This window comes from Rhinolophus ferrumequinum, assembly GCF_004115265.2.
Source record: "Rhinolophus ferrumequinum isolate MPI-CBG mRhiFer1 chromosome 15 unlocalized genomic scaffold, mRhiFer1_v1.p scaffold_54_arrow_ctg1_1, whole genome shotgun sequence".
NCBI lineage: Eukaryota > Metazoa > Chordata > Mammalia > Chiroptera > Rhinolophidae > Rhinolophus > Rhinolophus ferrumequinum.
Genome location: NW_022680357.1, coordinates 5,900,679 through 5,920,909, shown reverse-complemented (window position 1 = coordinate 5,920,909; position 20,231 = coordinate 5,900,679). Strand labels below are relative to the sequence as shown.

The 20,231-nt window shown below is 49.6% G+C and overlaps 1 protein-coding gene across 1 annotated transcript; it reads left to right on the top strand.

Moving 5' to 3' along the window:
• The first annotated feature begins 2,917 nt into the window (after positions 1–2,917).
• Positions 2,918–10,441, top strand: SEPTIN12 (septin 12). The gene is made up of 10 exons (XM_033100986.1): positions 2,918–2,978; positions 3,354–3,538; positions 4,347–4,472; positions 4,551–4,632; positions 6,122–6,259; positions 6,395–6,512; positions 6,609–6,704; positions 9,143–9,239; positions 10,098–10,149; positions 10,234–10,441. The coding sequence occupies exons 2-10, from the start codon at positions 3,376–3,378 to the stop codon at positions 10,439–10,441; spliced, it is 1,080 nt and encodes a 359-aa protein (XP_032956877.1). The 5' UTR covers positions 2,918–2,978; positions 3,354–3,375.
• Positions 10,442–20,231: the final 9,790 nt, after the last annotated feature.

Below are 20,231 nucleotides of genomic sequence, written 5' to 3'. Positions count from 1 at the left end.
AGTGCTTTCTCTGCAGAGGAGTTTATTTCCTGAGGGGACATTCCCGAGGCGGAATCTGCACTGGCTCAAGGTCGATCCATGCAGCACTCTTTGGTCATTGCACATAAAGTTCTCATTGGCTATGAGGAGGGAGCCAGCCTCGCTGAATCCCTCAAGAGCTGTGGAGTTGTAGCCTGAGAGATTTCTCTGCTGGGAATGCAACCAAGTTCCCTCAGGTCACACCCGACCAGTCCTCCCACCCAGAGCCCACCCAGCCCACTCCCATTCTCCAAGCCTCGAGAGTGAAGGGTAAGTGTGGGGACAGAGCCAGGAGTGCAGTTTCCAGGCTCTCACCCTCACGTGGAAAGGTGCTCACTCAGGTAGTAAATGGCATCAACTGTGATCAAATGGCCATCAGCTGTGGCTAGTTGGCCGTCAGCTGTAACCAGTGAGCCACTGGCCACTAATATAACTGCCGTGGCTACACTAGCAGCAAATGGGGGCTAGCAAGGAGCTGGTGGCTGAGCTAGCAAGAGTGGATCGCAGTTAGCACGGCGGAGTGTGGATTGCGCATTGCAGAGAGGCAGATTGCAGTTAGCAAGTGAGGTTGGTTGGCAGAGACAAGTGGATGGCGGGTTGCGGATAGTGTGGCTCCTGCTTCCTGTGTCTCCAACCCAGCCGCCAGCAAGAATATGGTGGTATGACTCCCCTATCTATGGCTCGATGGGTGTTCCTTTTTGGCCTCACCGTGTCCTGCGTTCTTATGTGGGGAGCGGGACAGGAGACCCCGCATGCCACCCAGATGACAGTAAGCCTTTGTTGTCAGGTGTAGAAGGTGAGGAGGTAGAAGAACGTGGGCGGGGGGACAGAAGGCTGGGTGGAGCACAGCACAGTTGAGGTGAGTGGATTGGGGCAGGGTTAGTGAGCCCCAGTGGACATAGCAGGGCCAGTAAATTGTTTTACTGGCACACAGCCATGCCCATCCCTTATCTGCTGTCACACTACAATGGCAGAGCTGAAGAGTAATCGCAACAGAGATTTTAAAATCTGCAAAGTCTAAAACCTGTACTATCTGAGAACTATTTGCCAACACCTGAGACAGAGGATTGCTTAAGGCTTGCAAAATCAGGTGCCAGGAAACAGGTGAGAAAGAACTGGGTGAGATGGACGTGGTAAAGAACCATCAGCGTGGGGCGGCCGGTGGGCTCAGTGGGTTAGAGCACAGTGCTCATAACACCAATGTCGCCGGTTCGATTCCCACATGGGCCAGTGAGCTGTGCCCTCCACAACTAGATTGAAAACAATGAGTTGAGTTGACTTGGAGCTGATGAGTCCTGAAAAAATACACCGGTCCCTAATATTCCCCAATAAAATTAAAAAAAAAAGAAATCAGGGAGACATCAGGGAGGGCTGAGGTGAGGCATAAAGCAAACGAGAGCACATGGCCCAACTAAAGAGGGCAGCTCGAGGCAGCTGTGGGCTGGGCCCACGCTTGCCAGGGCTTACACTCTGTAAGATACACTGGAAATCTAGATGTTAGTGTGAATAAGAAAAGAGGGCACATGGCCTCAGATCCCATCTCTGCCAATTCCTCAGTATGTGACCTTGAACGACTTTGACTCTTATCTATAAACTAGGGGAACTAGGGGTAGTAACAGCACTTATTTCATAGGACTGCGATGATTATTAAACAAGTTCCCATCCTAGGGCTCCGAGAACAATGCCATGCTCAGACTACAGGGTAAATACAGAGGGTGCCAAAAAAGTTACACATTTTAAGAAAGGAAATAAACTATCAAGGGGCCGGCCCGGTGGCTCAGGCGGTTAGAGCTCCGTGCTCCTAACTCCGAAGGCTGCCGGTTCGATTCCCACATGGGCCAGTGGGCTCTCAACCACAAGGTTGCCGGTTCAATTCCTCGAGTCCCGCAAGGGATGGTGGGCAGCGCTCCCTGCAACTAAGATTGAACATGGCACCTTGAGCTGAGCTGCCGTTGAGCTCCCGGATGGCTCAGTTGGTTGGAGTGCATCCTCTCAACCACAAGGTTGCCGGTTCGACTCCCACAAGGGATGGTGGGCTGCGCCCCCTGCAACTAGAAAACGGCAACTGGACCTGGAGCTGAGCTGCGCCCTCCACGACTGAAAGGACAACAACCTGAAGCTGAACGGCACCCTCCACAACTAAGATTGAAAGGACAACAACTTGACTTGGAAAAAAGTCCTGGAAGTACACACTGTTCCCCAATAAAGCCCTGTTCCCCTTCCCCAATAAAATCTTAAAAAAAAAACTATCAAAATTGTAATACTCAATATACACCAATAACAAAAGATGAATACAAGTCACATTTGACTTCTGCAATTACAAGAGGTGCTCAAAGTGGTTACCATCAGCGTCCAGACACTTCTGATTATGGCGAACTACTGCTGGAGCAACGTGTCTAACACGTTGACTAACTGACTAACGTGTCCATTTGTATACATTTTTTTGGCACCCCCAGTATTTGCTAATTAATATCTTGATGTTTCAACGCCGACAATTTAAAACACTGTGGTGCCAGCAACAGACAGACTAAAGAAAACCCACTATGCTCTGCTTTCCGGCCATGGGTCACAAGTTTGCTTCCCCTGGCATAGTGATTAAGGGACGTGAACTTGGAAGTCAGAGAAACTGGCTGAATGAAGCCCTGCTCTGCCATTCATACCAGCTAAGTGACATTGGGCAAGGGAGCTGCCCTGGGCACCTCGGGTTACTGCTTATAGTATTAAGTCGGGGTCGTTGTGACGGTTATAGGGTAGTGTCCAGAAAGGGCCTGGCAGAGTACCTTACCTGTCCCTGCCCTGGGCTCCCTGCTGCAGAGGAACCCTCAGATGGGGGTCACAGAAAGGGGGTGGGGCTCAGATTCTTCAGTTAACTGTCACCTACCCTTCCCCTCACCACACAAACCAGGGTCTGTCAAGACAGGGCAGCCCCTAAAGCATCCACAGGAACCCAGAGCCACCAGGTGCCATAGGATGCTACTTCTCTCTCTCTCTGTCCCCCATGGGTCTGGCCCCTGGGCTTTGCTGGGGGAGAGTGTGAGCAGAGAGCCAGCCTGGGCCATGGGTGGGGCAGGAGTGGAAGCTGGGGTCTGGGAGGAACAGACCCCTCGGGCTGGTGCATCTCAGGGTGGGGTTCAGCCTCCCCCCTAAGGCAGCTCCCCCAGGCACCTCTCACCAAACTCCTTGGGCCATGGGGACTTGGGGGCTAGATCAGAAGGCATAATGTGTAGGAGTGTGTGGAAGCAGAACGCAGGAGTCAGGGATCAGGAATGAGAATGCAGGTGGCCCCCCTCTGGAGCCCCAGTGACCCCCTTCTCCCTACCCTACCTGGATGGCAGGCATTGTTGTGCCCTTGGCCCCATGGACCCCCTGAGGCGGTCCCCCTCCCCCGACTCATCTCAGCCCTCCAGTCCCAGGAGCCCACCCTGCGAGATGCTTGGTTACGTGGGCATCGAGGCTGTGCTAGACCAGCTGAAGATCAAGGCGATGAAAATGGGGTTTGAGTTCAACATCATGATGGTGGGTGAGTGAAGGGCGGGGGCTCCTAGGAGGACAGACCAATGGACTTGACCCCCCTGGGCCAGAGCATGTCGCCTCACCTCTTGGGACCTCAGTCTCCCCATCTGTAAAGTGGGCCTATAAAAGTACCTCACAGGGGTGTTGTAGTTGAAAATCTGGGAAACACTGAGTCGTTAAAGGACAAAAATCACCCATGAAACCCCAACCAAACCCAAACAGAGCAATAAAAGTGGAGGCCGAGGCAGGAAGTGGTGCACACCTACATTCAGATCCTGTTTGCAGCTCTAAACCCACCAAGCCGTGTGTGGTGTCAGGCATGGTCCCTGACCCCTCTCTAACTCAGTTTCCTCATCTGGCTCAGCACAGTGTTTAGCATTTAGTAAGTTCTCCATGGATCAGTTTATCTGGAATTGCATTTTTATTCATGCAAAATTAATTTTGTAGGTCAAAACTACTAACAAACTAAATACAATAGGACACAAAATATTGGAGTGTGTAGCACCAATTAAAGGTATTATTCTAAGGCAGCTCTGTCTAATAGATATACAACGTGAGCCACATCTGTCTTTTTTTTTTTAATTGGGGGAGGGGAACAGGACTTTATTGGGGAACAGTGTGTACTTACATGACTTTTGCCTCAGTGAGAAAGGGAGAATAAGCATTGAGGTGGACCCTTAGGATAGTATGCACTTTTCTGTATTTATGTTATACTTAGAAAAGAGTTTACTTTCTAAAGGGATTTATTTATTTAAGAGTTTGAGAAGCACTGCCTAAAATGTGCACCAACATTGCTTGCATCTGGTTACTCCCAGGGCAGAGCGGGCTGGGCAAGTCCACGATGGTGAACACACTGTTCAAGTCCAAGGTGTGGAAGACCACCCCCCCGGGCCTGGTGGGGCCCATGCCCCGGACACTGCAGCTGCACTCAGTGACCCATGGTAAGTGAGCCCCCACCCTCACCTTTTCCCCCACCTGCCCCATCTGAGTCCAATCTCTGCCCCCACCGGTCTCCACAGTCATCGAGGAGAATGGTGTGAAACTCAAGCTGACCTTGACGGACACACCCGGCTTCGGGGACCAGATCAACAACGACAAGTGGTGGGTCTTCTGGAGTGGGGCGGAACCCTAGTTGTCCCTGCCCCTGCCCCTCCAGCCTCTGGGAAACATCCCAGCCCTGGAACAACATGGCTGTAGTATCTCTGAGCCTCAGTTTATTCATCTGTATAATGGGTTTACGCTACTCTCCCTCCAAGATTGAAGGGCGTCAAGTATGTAAAGGTCTTAGCTTGCTGCCTGACACACAGTAAGCAATCAATAAAGGCTGTGGTGTAGCAGGGGTCTCAAGCCCATACTCTAGAGTCAGGACCCCTGGATTAGACCCTTTTCTAGCTGGGACTGGTCTTGGAAGATCTCTGAGCCTTGGTTTCCTTCTTTGTAGCTTGGGGATGATGACACCTACCTTGCAGAGTTGTTCTAGGCTCTCAATGAGACAGACACCACACAAAAATAAAATCAGGAGTGGCTGCATAATTTGTAGGACCCACTGTGATGACAATGTGGGGCCCCTTGTTCAAAAATGATCAAGAAACGTAAGACCACAAGCAGAGAGCATTCAGCCAAGTGTGGGCCCTTCTAAGCACACGGCCCTGTGCTCCATTTGCAGTCTTGTGCAGCCGGCCCTATACATGATGCTGTTTGAGCACTTACTATGTGCAAGCTCCGTTCTAGACCTCGGGACACAGCAACTAACAAAACAGGAGAACATCGTTGCCTACATGGAATTTACATTGTCACAGGGGTGAGGGACAGGCAATGAACAGTGAGCCCAAACTCTGTCATCCAAACGGCACCTTCCTCAGAGCTAAAGGGGTACGGAGCTGTAGGGAGTTGCGATTTTAACCCGAGTGATCAAGAAAGACCTCCCAGAAAAGGCAACATTGGGACACAGACTTCCAGGAGATGAGAGAATGAGCTATGTAGACATGTGGGGAAGCGGGAGCATGTGCAAAGGCCCTGAGGTGGGCAGGCCGGAGTGGCTGGCAGGACAGGAGCCATAGGGAGAGGAGGAGAAGGCAGGCAGGAAGCAGCGGTGGGTGGTGTAGGGCTTTGCAGGGCAATGAAAGGGCTTTTCTTCAGCCCCGGAGGTTGAGCAGAAAAGGGATGTGATCTGAGTCCTGCATTTAGAAGGATCTTCTTGGCTGCTGTTGACAACAGCGCACAGAGGGAAGGGGCCCAGGGACAGGAGTGAGGACATCCTTGCCACAATCGGGCAAGTCCATGGTGGTTTGAACCAGGCCAGCAGCAATTTCTCTCGTTTAATGCTCCACCAAACTCCCCATCAAAGTCAGAGCGCTTATTGCCCCACTTTCCAGACAAGATGAGGCCTCAGCTCGAGAATGGCAGCGGAATGGGGGTGGGGGCTGGGGGAGCATACTCGAGTGCCCCTCAGGTTCTGCAAGACCAGAGGTCCTGCTTCCCAGGTGAACCAGAGCGACTGGTCATCCCCAAGGAAGACCACCCTAAGGACCCAGGAGGCAGGTGGGGCTCCCGGGCACAGTCCTAAGGTCAGGTCCCTCTCTCACCCCAGCTGGGACCCCATCCTGGGCTACATCAATGAACAGTACGAGCGGTACCTGCAGGAGGAGATCCTTATCACCCGCAAGCGTCATATCCCCGACACCCGGGTGCACTGCTGTGTGTACTTCGTGCCGCCCACCGGGCACTGGTGAGGTGGCTGGGCAGGCCGGGGCCAAGAGGAGGAGGAAGAGGCAGGAGGGGTCCCCGGCATGGGTGGTGGGCTGGCACCCCCTCACTCACACTTGCTGTTGCTGCCACTGCCGTCACTGCCCCGCCTGAGCAGCCTGAGGGCCTTGGACATTGAGTTCCTGCAGCGGCTGAGCCAGACCGTGAACGTGGTGCCCGTGATCGCCCGGGCCGACAGCCTGACCATCGAGGAGCGAGAGGCCTTCAGGCACAGGGTGATCCGGGTGCCCAGGGCAAGGCTGGGGTCGGTGGGGGTGGGGAGGGGGCAGAGTGCAGACAGTAAGCTGAGGTCACCTGCATGTGGTCCCCAGATCCAGCACAACCTGAAGGCTCACTGCATCGATGTGTACCCACAGCAGTGCTTTGATGAGGACGTCAACGACAGGATCCTCAACAGCAAGATCCGGGTAGGAGGCCCCGGGGGACGGGGCGGCTAGTGGGACCACGGCTGGCTGGTTGTCTCTCCACGCAGCCTGTCCGTCTGAAGGTTACAACTAGGGGCTAGGTCATCTATTTCTAGCAGGTATAAATCTCTCACCATCCCAAATCTTAAGGTGAGCAAGAAATAAGTCACATCAACAACCCAAAGAAGGGGAGAAAATGTTTCCAAATGATATATCTGATAAGGGACTTGTACCCTGATAATATAAAGAGCACTTACAAATCAACAATAAAAGAACCCAATTTGAAAATGGACAAAGGATCTTGAATAGACATTTCCCCAAGAATTTACATGAATGGCCAATAAGCACATGAAAAGATCTGCCACATCACCAGTCGTCAGGGACATGCAAAGCCCTACCAGAGTGACACCACTTCACACCCACTAGGACAGCGATTTATCAGAATGACAAGTGTTAGTGAGGATGTGGAGAAACTGAAACTTGCACACACTGCTGTTGGGAATGTCAAATGGTGCAGTCGCTTTGGAGAACAGTCTGACAGTTCTTCAAACAGTTGAACACTGAGTTACCATATGACCCAGTAATTCCACTCCCCAAAGAAATGAAAACCTATGTCCACATAAAAACCTGTGCACAAAAGTTCACAGTAGAATTATTCCTAATAGCTGAAAAGTGGAAACAAGCCAAACGTCCATTAACTCATGAATGGATAAACAAGTGCTGTCTACCCATTCGATGGAATGTTACGGCCATAGAAGAGAATGAAGTTCTGACAGAGGCTTGAACGTGGATAAGCCTGGAAAACATGATGCTCAGGGAAGCAAGCCAGACGTAAAGGGCCACATGTTGAGTGATTCCATTATATGAAATGTCCAGAACGGGCAAATCTATCAAGATAGAAAGTAGATTTGTGGTTGCCAGGTGCTGGGGGTCAGAATGCATGGGAAGTGACTTTTAAAGGGCACAGGCTTTCTTTTTGGAGTGATGGAAAGGTTCTGGAATTAGACTGTGGTAATGGTTGCACAATCTTGTGAATATACTACGAAACACTGAACTGTACCTCTAAAAGGGTGAATTTTGCCGTATGTGATTTGTATCTCAAAACTGTTACAGAAAAGGAGGGAACTAGCTCACATCTTCATTTTCTTTGAATTAACTGAATTCCAACTGCAAGCCCCCACCTTGCTGTCCCTGTGGTGCATTCAATGTCTGTCCTTCTGGATCCTGCAAAGCATGTGGGCGAGGCCTGGGGTTCATCATCCATAGACAGCAGGCCTCAACTCCCTCCCCCCTGCTAGCCTACCCAGAAATTTTGCTTGATTTAGAAAAAGGCAGCACCTTCCTTAACAGCTGGGGGCCTACACAGCCTCATGGCCAGTTGCCTTTGTGCAGTGCACAACCTACACATCTGTACGTGGAGACCCTGCTTCCCATCTGCCATCTGCCAGTTTCTCTACACAGTCCCTCTTTCCCCTCCCCACTGGAGGAATGAACAGGATTTCCTGTGAAAGATTCAAAGAGCCCTGACTTTCACCAACTTCTGCTTTCTGTCCTGAAGCAGGCAGATAGCAGCCTGGACACAGCTGTAACAGGGCTAGGGAAATACAAGGAGCACATTCTCAAATTAATATCTCAATAAATCATCCAGACACATAACATTTATTGAGGGTTTACTACGGGCTGGCGCATAATAAGTGTGCAACAGATAGTTGTTATTATCAAGATCAACTTTAATCCCTGTCACAGATTAACTCTTCAAAATAAAAACAAACCCATATACAGCACTTAGGAGTTTACAAGTTTGAATCTCCACTTCCGACAAGGAGCAAGTAAACAACTAAAATTTATGACAGGGTTTAGCAAACTTTTTTTGTGACAGGTCAGATGATGGCAAATGTTTTAAACTTTCTGAGCCAAGCGGTCTCTGTTGCAATTACTCACCTCCACTGTGCTAGTGTGAAAGCCACACAGACAAGAGTAAATGAATGGGTGGGGCTGTGTGCCAATAAATTTTACAGAGGAAAACGGGAGGTACGCCCAGGTTGGCCTGTGAGCCAGAGGTGACCAACCCCTGGTTTACAAAGTTATGGTAACAGTCAAAGGTGATTACTGTTCCTGTTTCACAGGTAAGAGATTTGACGTTAGCAAGGTTGTATTAGTAACATGGCTGTTAGTAAGGACACAGTTTCCAAGGGTTACCTGCTAACCCTTAACTATGCTAAGCACTTCCCAAACAGTCACAAAGCCCTAAGTCAGCACTATTAGGACTCTCTCTTTACAGATGAGGAAACTGAGGCACTGATTTGACTCGTTAGATAACTTATGCTTCTTCTGTCACTTTCTGTTCCCACAAAGGGCAATGCCCCCCCTTCCTACCTGGGGGTCTTATCGCTCCACCTGCCCTGTGGGGCCAACCCTCCCGTCTTGTCCCCACCCCACAGGAACGGATCCCCTTCGCTGTGGTCGGGTCCGACCGAGAGCATCTCGTGAACGGGAGGTGTGTGCTGGGCCGGAAGACAAAGTGGGGCATCATTGAAGGTCAGTGCAGGCGTTTGGGGAGAACACAAGTGAGAATGGGTTGGAAGCCTGTCGTGCCCGATGGCCTTTGGCCCCTTAGTACCTACCACAGGGCCCCAGTTGGTTGAGCCCACAGCCAGAAAACAGACAGACCTGGGAGCAAGTCCCTCTGCAGCTGGGTGGGCTCGGGCAAGTTACTGACTCTCTGGGCCTCAGTGTCCTCACAGGAAAATGGGCATCGTGGTAACACCAACCTCACAAAGCATGGAGCCACTGCTTTGCACAATGCCCGACACCCAGAAGGTGTCCTATTTGTGTGCCAGAATTTATTGTGGGCCTACTATGTGCCAGGCATACTATGTGCAGTTACTGAGGGAGGACAGTGAAAGCAGAACCAACAGGATCCCTGTCCCCATAGAGCTGATGAGACAAGGACAGGTGGGAGAAGTGCAATGAAGGAAATATGTAGGGTGGGAGGGGGGCTACCTGAGTAGAGGAGGGCCCTGTTAAGGGTGAGACTGGAAGGGGAAGGAACAGCGGCCAGGGCCTGAGCCCCCTATTTATCAATATAATTATTCAAAGTAGAATATAATACACATTGTAGATGGTATAATAGACAGAATATACTACAGTCATTATTAAGAGTGTAATAAATGATCAGTGGAGTCACTGATTCAACAACCATTTTTAGGAGCCACCTGTCCTGGGTGCCAGGGACACAGCAATGGATGAACGGATGAGTGAATGAACGCATGCATGAATGAGTCAAGAACAGCAGGTGGGATAAGACAGGAGTGTGCGCAAAGGGCGGTGGTGGGAACCAGGTGTTGTCCAGCATACAGGGGGCGCTTCCTTCGTGCTCGGTGTCCTGTCTTGCAGTGGAGAATATGGCTCACTGTGAGTTCCCCCTCCTGAGAGACCTGCTCATCCGGTGAGGGTGCGGGGAGCCCAGGGGGCTGCAGGGGCCTGGGGTTCGCCATGGCCGTCCCAGGCTGACCGGCTGCCTGTCTCCCAGCTCCCACTTACAAGACCTGAAGGATATCACCCACAATGTCCACTACGAGAACTACCGTGTCTACAGACTCAACAGTAGCCACGTGCTGCCCCGTGGACCCGGCTGGGTGAACCTGGCCCTGACCCCCACCAGCCCCCCAGCCACCCCTGGGCCCTCAAAGTTCTGCCGGCGGCGGCGGACCCATGACAATACCACAGAGGAATATTGAGTATGGGTGAACCCCAGGCCTGTGGGGCTCGCCAAGTGCACAGCAGCCCCCAACATACACCTGTGTACGAGAGCATGTATTAAACGTGGACGTTGCTTTGTAGAAAAAGCTGTGCTTTGAAAACAAAAGGCGTTTTGTAAATGACTTCTTTGAGCCATCCTCAATAAAAGTATGGTTCTTTTTTAAGTAACAGAGTGAGACCCCTGGCCCTGGGGAATGGTGAAGACCTGGGAGGGCGTGCCTTGATCACCAGCGCCTTCTGCCCCAGAGCCGGAGTCAAGTTCCCAGTCAGGCTGAGCCCTCGGTCCCAACCCTCCCTCCAGCCCTCCAGCGTCATAAACACTCCCATCTTTGGCCATCTGCCCCAAACTCTTCGCTCTTCCCCGCAAATCCCCCACCCCCTGCCCCAGCCTTCCTCTTTTCCCTGCCCTGGCTGAAGAGAGCATGGTGAGAAACAGTTCCAACTTTGAAGACTGGCAAGGCTGAAATCCCTTCTCTGCCACATGACCTTGGGCAAGTCACTTACTCTCACTGGGCCTCAGTTACCTCATGTATAAAACGGGGCGGCAGCATTGCTCTCATACGGTTGTTGTGTGGACAAAATGGAGTAATTCGTGGAATGTGCCTGCCACAGCCTGGAGAGACGGCTCTCAGACAGAAGTGAGGGGAACAGGAGAGACCTGAGGTAGGGCGGAAGCTGTGAGCATGTCCCAGGACTTTCCGGAACCCTCAAAAATAAAGGGACTTCATGGAATCCCACACAGTGGGGGCCTGAAGCTCAGTTAGTTTGGTAACAAAAAGATGGGTGACTCCTATAATCTTGGTAGGAATATCCAAGCTCCTGAGGGAGACAGCATGTGGTGAGTGACAATGTGTGTATTAAGGTCCTCCAGAGAAACAGATCCAATAGGATGTGTGTGTGTGTGTGTGTGTGTGTGTGTGTGTGTGTGTGTGTGGAGAGAGAGAGAGAGAGAGAGAGAGAGAGAGAGAGAGAGAGAGAGAGAGAGAGAGAGAGAGAAAGAGAGAGACAGAAATATTACAGGAATTGGCTCACACAGTTGTGGAGGCGAGAAGTCCCACGATCTGTCATCTGCAAGCTGGAGACCCAGAAAAACTGGTGATTCATTCTGAGTCTAAAAGCCTGAGAATCGAGGTGGGGGTGAGCAATGGTGTAAGTCCCAGCCGGAATCCAAATATCCGAGATCCAGGCTTGCTGACGTCTAAGGGCAGAAGATGGATGCCTCAACTCAAGCAAAGAGCAAATTCTCTCTGCCTCCGCCTTTTTGTTCTGTTCGAGCCCTCAGTGGACTGGATGCTACGCGCCTGCACTGGGGAGGGTGATCATCTTTATGCAGTCTACTGAATCAAATACTAATCTCTTCCAGAGACACCCTCACAGACATGCCCAGAAATAATGTTTCCCAGACATCTGGGAATCCTTTGGCCCAGTCAAGTTGACACATAAAATTAACCATCACACCAGCTAAAAGTTACCTCGTCTATGAAGCCCTCCTTGACGTCCCCAGGTCACCGTACTTACTGCCCTCTCTGTGTATGTATCACATGGTCTGTTTTCTGGTCAATATCCCCCATGAGATTTGGAGCTCTGTGAGGGGAGAGATACGTCGGCTTCATCCTGCACGTGACGTGTGCTCACGACCTGGCTATAAATGAATGAACCCTGCAACACCTGCCCCGTGGCTATTTACCCATCAAATTCACAAAGCAGCTGATTCCAGGCTTGGGGGGGACCCACACCATCCACACCATCATCTCAGAGAGTTGGCCTGTTGCTACATAGGGACCAAGCACATGCCCAAGATAAATATTAGCCCTAAGCAACGTGGCAATGTCTGCAACACTTCAAAAGCACACGCTCAGCAATTGGATTTTTAGGACCGAATCTTACAGATATACCAGGGTTTTTCCACCTCACCACTGACATTTGGGGCCAGGTCATTCTTTGCACAGGGTTGTTCTTGTAGAACGTTTAGCAGTATCCGGGGCCTCCACTCACTAGATGCCAGTAGCACTGACCCGACACCCACCCCCAAACTGTGACAATCAAAAATGTCTCTAGATGTTGCCTCATATCTCCTTGGGGTCCCAATCTTTCAGGTTGAGAACCAGTGATGGTGGTACTCAGTGTAGTAAAAGGCAAGAAACAGCCTACCTGGGGCTGGCCTGGTGGCTCAGGCTGTCGGAGCTCTGTGCTCCTAACTCCGAAGGCTGCCGGTTCGATTCCCACATGGGCCAGTGGGCTCTCAACCACAAGGTTGCCGGTTCAATTTCCCGAGTTCCGCAAGGGATGGTGGGCAGCGCCCCCTGCAACTAAAATTGAACACGGCACCTTGAGCTGAGCTGCTTCCCGGATGGCTCAGTTGGTTGGAGCGCGTCCTCTCAACCACAAGGTTGCCGGTTCGACTCCCGCAAGGGATGGTGGGCAGTGCCCCCTGCAACTAGCAGCGGCAACTGGACCTGGAGCTGAACTGTGCCCTCCACAACTAAGACTGAAAGGACAACAACTTGAAGCTGAACGGCGCCCTCCACAACTAAGATTGAAAGGACAACAACTTGACTTGGAAAAAAGTCCTGGAAGTACACACTGTTCCCCAATAAAGTCCTGTTTCCTTTCCCCAATAAAAATCTTAAAAAAAAAGAAAAAAGAAACAGCCTACCTGTCCAGTAGGAGTGGATAGGAGTGGACTGGAGAGTAATTCATGGGACATCCATACCATGTGTATTAGTTTCCTGTGGCTGCCGTAACAAATTAGCACAAACTGGGAGGTTTAAATGACGTACATTTATCCTCTCACAGTGCTGGAGGTCAGAAATCTGAAATCAGTACCACTGGGTCAAAATCAAGGTGTCAGCAGGGTGGTGCTGTCTCGGAGGCTCAAGAGGACAATCCATTTCCTCGCCTTTTCCAGCTTCTAGAGGCCGCCTGCATGCCTTGGCTAGTGGCCCCTTCCTCCCTCTTGCTTCAGTTATAACATTGCCTTCCACAGTCAAGTCTCCCTCTGCCTTCCTCTTATGTGGACCCTTGTGATTACATTGAACCCACCGGGATAATCCAGGATAATCTCCCCATCTCCAAATCCTTAATCACATTTGCAAACTCTCTTTTGTCATATAAGATAACTTATTTATAGGTTCTGGAGCAGGAATTGGATATCTTTGTAGGGCCATTCTTCAGCCCACCACACCACAGAATATAAGGTGGTCCTTAAAAAGAATGAACACGGCATGATCTCACTTATACGTGGAATCTAAAAGAGTCGAATGCACAGAAACAGAGTAGAATGGTAGTTGCCGGGGCTGCGGGTAGGGGCAAATGGAGATATTGGTCAGAGGGTACAAACTTTCAATTATAAGATGGGTAAGTTCTGGAGATCTAATGTACGGTACGTTGATTATAGTTAACAAAACTGTACTATATATACATGAAAGAGCGTAGATCTCAAATGTTCTCACCACACACACAAAAAGGTAACTGTGTTAATTAATTTATTGTGGTAATCATTTCACAATACATTCGTATATCATCTCAAACTTACATAATGTTACTTGTCAATTCTATTTTAATAAACCTGAAGGAGAAAAACATTTGAGGCCACTCTACAATCATCCATGTGTTCTTTCTAGGAACTTTCTAGATCTCTAGGGCCCACTATGTGCTGCTACAGAGGCTGGGTTCTGCAGGGAAGAAAACCAAATTACTGCCCTCAGGAGCTTGTACCTGGGTGGGGCAAGATGACAATAAACAAAACAAATAAGTAAATGCTGAGCATGTTGCACTGTGGTGGGTGCTCTGGCACCAAGTAAGGTATTTAAAGGGTATAGGGCTGTCTAGGATCGAGGGGGTTTGCAACTGCAAGAAGGCCGTCAGGCAGGGCCAAGCTGAGAAGGGGACTTTGAGTAAAGACATGAAGGAGTAAAGGAATAAATCATGGGGATGTGTGGGGGCAGAGTATATTCCAGACAGAAGGAAAAGAGGGTACTGCAAGTGCAAAGGCCCTGGGGTAGGAGTGTATTGGATGTGTTCAAGGAATAGCAAGACGGCCTGTGTGCCTGTAGCTGTATGAACCAGGGGAGGGAGTGGGGGGAAGTGAGGACAGAGTGGTGGGGGAAGGGCACACCCACAGCCTGTCCAATTTGAGTTTCCTACCATTATTCTGTTAGTACAGATACAGGAGGATCATCCAAGGATATTGATGCAAGGAAAACAAGGAGCAATAGAGTGCATCGTGGATGGCAGCACACAAAGCATAAATATCTCTGGAGAGGTACTCAGGACACTGAGGCAAATGGTTGCTTCTGGGGAGGCAACTGGATTGGGGGTCAAAAGTGGAAAGCAGGGGGGTGGGGAGTGGGAGATGAGGGTAAGGGGGATCAAATATATGGTGATGGAAGGAGAACTGACTGGATGGTGAACACACAATGGGATTTATAGATGATGTATTACAGAATTGTACACCTGAAATTTATGTAATTTTACTAACAATTGTCACCCCAATAAATTTAAAAAACAAAAAAAAAGTCGAAAGCAGGGGCAGCCGGTTAGCTCAGTTGGTTAGAGCGCGGTGCTTGTAACAACAAGGTTTCCGGTTTGAGTCCCACATGGGTCACTGTGAGCTGCACCCTCCACAACTAGATTGAAACAACTACTTGACTTGGAGCTGATGGGTCCTGGGAAAACACACTTAAATAAATAAATAAATAAATAAATAAATAAATAAATAATTTTTAAAAAGTGGAAGGAGACTTCATGCTCACTCTATCTCCTTTTATACTGAGTGAATGGCTTGTTAACCAGGCACATGTATTACCTATTCAGAAAACATTAGTACATTTAAAATATTAGCTCTTGGGGGGTGTCCGGACGGCTCAGTTGGTTAGAACCGAGCTCTCAATAACAAAGTTGCCGGTTCAATTCCCACATGAGATGGTGGGTTGCGCCCCCAACAACTAAAGGTTGAAAACGGCAACTGGACTTGGAGCTGAGCTGTGCCCTCCACAACTAGATTGAGGGACAATGACTTGGAGCTGATGGGCCCTGGAGAAACACACTGTTCCCCAATATTCCCCAGTTAAAAAAAAAAAATTAGCTCTTGGCCCTGACCAGTGGAGACTGATAGCCTAACTCCTCCACCCCTCCCTGGTCACCCCCTGTGGCTGTCCCCACAATTGGCACCTCCTCCAGGCTCCTCACATTGCATTCCCACCCTGCTGCCCATGCTTATTCACTGGGGCAATCTTTTCGGGGTAGGGAGGGTATTCCAGAAAGTGTCGGTCCTACTCTCTACCGGTGACTTTACCTCCAGTTCTGGAAGGTCTTGCAACACCCACGGTGACTGCAGTTCATGCGTAGCACAGACTCTCAGTTATGTCGATTAAAGGCCAGACATAGATTTCTTCTGTATTTTTTTTAATATATATATTTTTTTTTTATTGGGGAAGGGGAACAGGACTTTATTGGGTAACAGTGTGTACTTCCAGGCCTTTTTTCCAAGTCAAGTTGTTGTCCTTTCAGTCTTAGTTGTGGAGGGCGCAGCTCAGCTCCAGGTCCAGTTGCCGTTGCTAGTTGCAGGGGGCGCAGCCCACCATCCTTTGCGGGACTCGAGGAATTGAACCGGCAACCTTGTGGTTGAGAGCCCACTGGCCCATGTGGGAATCGAACCGGCAGCCTTCGGAGTTAGGAGCATGGAGCTCTAACCGCCTGAGCCACCGGGCCAGCCCTCTTCTGTATTTCTTGCCCGACACGAGAACGAAGGCCTTGCCTGACACATCTTGGGATTTCCCAAGCCCAGCAAGTGTGGGTTCCAAGTTCAGCTCTGCCCCTTTTTAACTGCAAGACTTTAGAGAAGTCACCCTACACTCCGGAATCCATTTCCTCATGTGTGAAATGAGGATAGCAATACCAACCTCCTACCTTAGGGTTGTGCAAGGACAAACCTGCTCACAGATGCCGAGCTCCCACAAGGAGCAGTTCCTCTGACTTCTGTTTTGGGGGTGTCTGTGGGGGGCAGGTTGCATTGTGTGGAACACTAAGCAGGTTCGTGTTATGACGATACAGTCATCACATTAAATAACAATAGGGAGCATTTTTAAAAAATGGGGAATCACAAGATGAATTCCCAAGCACCTGGTACAATAAAACATCCACCCGATTATGTGGGCAAGAATGTTCATAGCAGCTTTGTGCACGATAGCCCCAAAGTGGAAAGGGCAAATGTCCAGTGACAGGAGAGTGGATAAATGGTGGTACAGGCATACAAGGGCATGCTCCTTGACAAATGAAAAGAACCAACTACTGACAAACGCAACAGCATGGATGACTCTCACAGACATAATGACGAGTGAAAGATGCCAGACAGCAAAGAAAACATTCTGTGTGGATGCCATTTATAGAGTTCAAGAACAGGAAAAATCAGTCTAAGGTGACAGATATCAGATCAGTGGTTTCAGACAAGGGCTGGGGGAACTCACAGGGGGTGGGGGGCACAAGGGAGCCTCCTAAAGTGTTAAAAATGACCTATATCTTAATCTGGGTAGAGGTCACACAGGTAGATAGAGCTGTGAAATTCTTTGAGACATACACTTAAGATTTGTACACTTTACTATAGATATGTTATACCTCAATTAAAAAAATTTTATAGACAAATGTTTAAAGGTTAAAATAGAAACCGTATACAGCCAATAAGTCCTGCTTAAAAATTAGCACTGCATTTATTTAAAATTATTTATGAAAATATTTGCTAGGTTTCAATACTTCAAGAATGCAAATTCCGGGCCCAGCCGGGTGCTCAGGGGGTTAGAGCTCCATGCTCCTAACTCCGAAGGCTGCCGGTTCGATTCCCACATGGGCCAGTGAGCTGTGCCCCCTGCAACTAAGATTGAAAACAGCAACATAATTCGGAGCTGAGCTGCGCCCTCCACAACTAGATTGAAGGACGACTTGGAGCTGACGGGCCCTGGAGAAACACGCTATTCTCCAATATTCCCCAAAAAAATAAAACTAAAAAAGCATATTAAAACTTGCAATCCCCCATCACATCTCTCTCCAACACCTGCCTGACCTCCATGACTAATCACCATCCCGACTTTGATGTTTATCCAAACCCCAAGCATTTCTGCACACTTTTAATACATAAGTACATACACCTAAATCATATGTAGTATTGTTTCGCATGTTTTTATAATCGGTAGAAATGATATGCTGCCACTTGTTTTTTTTGCTCAACATCATCTCGGTGAGATTTTATCCGTCACTGTTGATTGACACCTAGATTGCTTTTAGGTTTTGCCATTACAAATACTGCTCTGAACAGAGAGGTAGGTTTTTGTTTTGTTTTGTTTTGTTTACAAAATTAGCATATCTTAAGTCTTTTTTTATGTGTCAGGGATTGTTTCAACTCTTTTAATCACAATGGTGCCTATCACAGATGTTATCCCTATTTTACTAGAGTTATTCTTGACTCTCCTTCACCCCAACCAAATCAACCACCAGCCTCTGTTGACTCTGCTTCAGGAATCTGGGTCAGCTGTGTCCCTCGTGACTTACCACCATTACTAGTATTACCTCAACTCTGGAACATTCCAGGAGCTTCCAGATGATCTCACTATTCCTTTTGGTCTCCCTGATATCTGTACTCAGCCAAACTTCCTATCCTATTCCAACATTATCCTGTTTAAAACCCCAAATTCTATTGGCTTCCCATTGCTCTGAGGATAAAATTCTCAATCCTCACCTGAACCTCCTTGGCCCTCCTGCATAATCCAACCTCTCGGGCCTCCTCTCCCAATCCTCGCCCATTGCACCCGGCCACGCCAGTGTCCTTTTCTGTCTCCCAAACGCATCTCGCATCCCAGTCTCTCAGGCCTCAGGACCTTCACACTTGCAGTTCCTTCTCCAACTCCCCACGTTAACTCTATGCTGTCTTCACACCTCCACTCAACTGTCACTTCCACCCTGAGGAAGTGCCCTTTTCTATACCCTTTGGGCAGCATTTATCAAAGAAGTAACTAAATTATTTGGACAATTGTTTTCTCCACTGTATGCCTCTCTTGGTAGAATGTAAATTCCATGAAAGCAAGCACCTGCTCACCACTGCGGTATCACCAGCTCCTAGAGGAGCTGGCAGATAGGAGGATTCAATATGCAGCTTTAAAAAAATGTATATGTCATGCAGGGATCCTGCCGACTACGCCATGTGTCGTGCGGGGTGTCAGGCGGGGTCTCTGGTCCCACTCCCCACATAAGAACGCAGGACATGGTGAGGCCAAAAAGGAACACCCACGGAGCCATAGGTAGGGGAGTCACACCACTATACTCTCACTGGCGGCTGGGTTGGAGACACAGGAACCAGGAGCAACACAATTCTCAACCCTCACTGTGCCGCTTGCAGACTCAGCCACCATCTACTTGCTAGCTCCCCCTTTTTTCTGCTAGCCTAGCCACGGCAGTTATATTCATGGCTAATGGCTCAGTGGTTACAGCTGACAGCCAACTAGCCACAGCTGATGGCCGTTTGATCACAGTCGATGGCCATTTACTACCTGAACCAGCACCTTTCTATGTGAGGCCGAGAGCCTGGAAACTGCTTTTTGGGGCTCTGTCCCCACAGTATATATGAGGTCTGACGATTAAGTTCGCGAACTTTGTCGCAACGATGTTGCTAACCTTTTTGATATCAGAGGGATTATTCATTATGAATTTGTACCAACTGGACAGTGAACCAAGTTTACTATTTGGAAGTGCTGAAAAGGCTGCGTGAAAAAGTTAGATGACCTGAACTTTTCACCAATTCATGGCTCTTACATCACGATAATGCACCAGCTCACACGACACTGTCTGTGAGGGAAGGTTTAGCCAGTAAACAAATAACTGTATTGGAACATCCTTCCTACTCACCTGATCCGGTCCCCAGTGACTTCTTTCTTCACCCGAAGATAAAGGAAATATTGAAAGGAAGACATTTTGTTGACATTCAGGACATCGAGGGTAATACTAGGACAGCGCTGACGGCTATTCCAGAAAAAGAGTTCCAAAATTGCTTTGAAGGGTGGACTAGGCGCTGGCAATGGTGCATAGCTCTCCAAAGGGAGTACTTTGAAGGTGACCATAGTGATATTCAGCAATGAGTTATGTAGCACTTTTTCTAGGATGAGTTCTCGAACTTAATTGTCTCACCTGTATGAATGGTTTTGAATGAGTTAATGTGCCCGATTCACAGATGTGTAAACTGAGGCTCAGAGCACATGGAATCACCGCCTCAGCGACAAGGACGCCACAGCCTTGAGGCTGAAGCCCCTTCCTCCCAGCCTCCACGCAGAGCCGCCTCCCCAACAGACCTTCAAGGCAGCAAAGCACCCTCCACCGCAGACCCCAGAAAGTAGCGCCTCCGGGGCAGCGCGGGGCGCTCTGGGAAATGTAGTCCTGCCTGCTCCGCGGCTCTGGCGCAGGTAACTTCTGCTTCCGCCAGCTCGGCCCTCGCGCGACGCTTTGGGAAAGACGCGCGAGATAATCGAGGTGACTGCGCGGCGACTGCTGGCGGCGGCGAATCCGAGCTAGGTTTCCAATGCCCTGCTCCTGAACGCTGATCTTGATTGTGCGCCTACTGTGCGCGCGCGCGTTCCGCTCCCCTTAGCACGGCACTGGGGTTCTTTCCCCTTGGCAGAGATTGAGGCTCCGGGAGGGGAGGTGACTCGCGCGCGGCCGCAGCCACCGGGGCAGTGGAGGGACTCGAACCTAGACTGCCTCCCCTTCCTGGCCTCTGTTGGCTGTGGG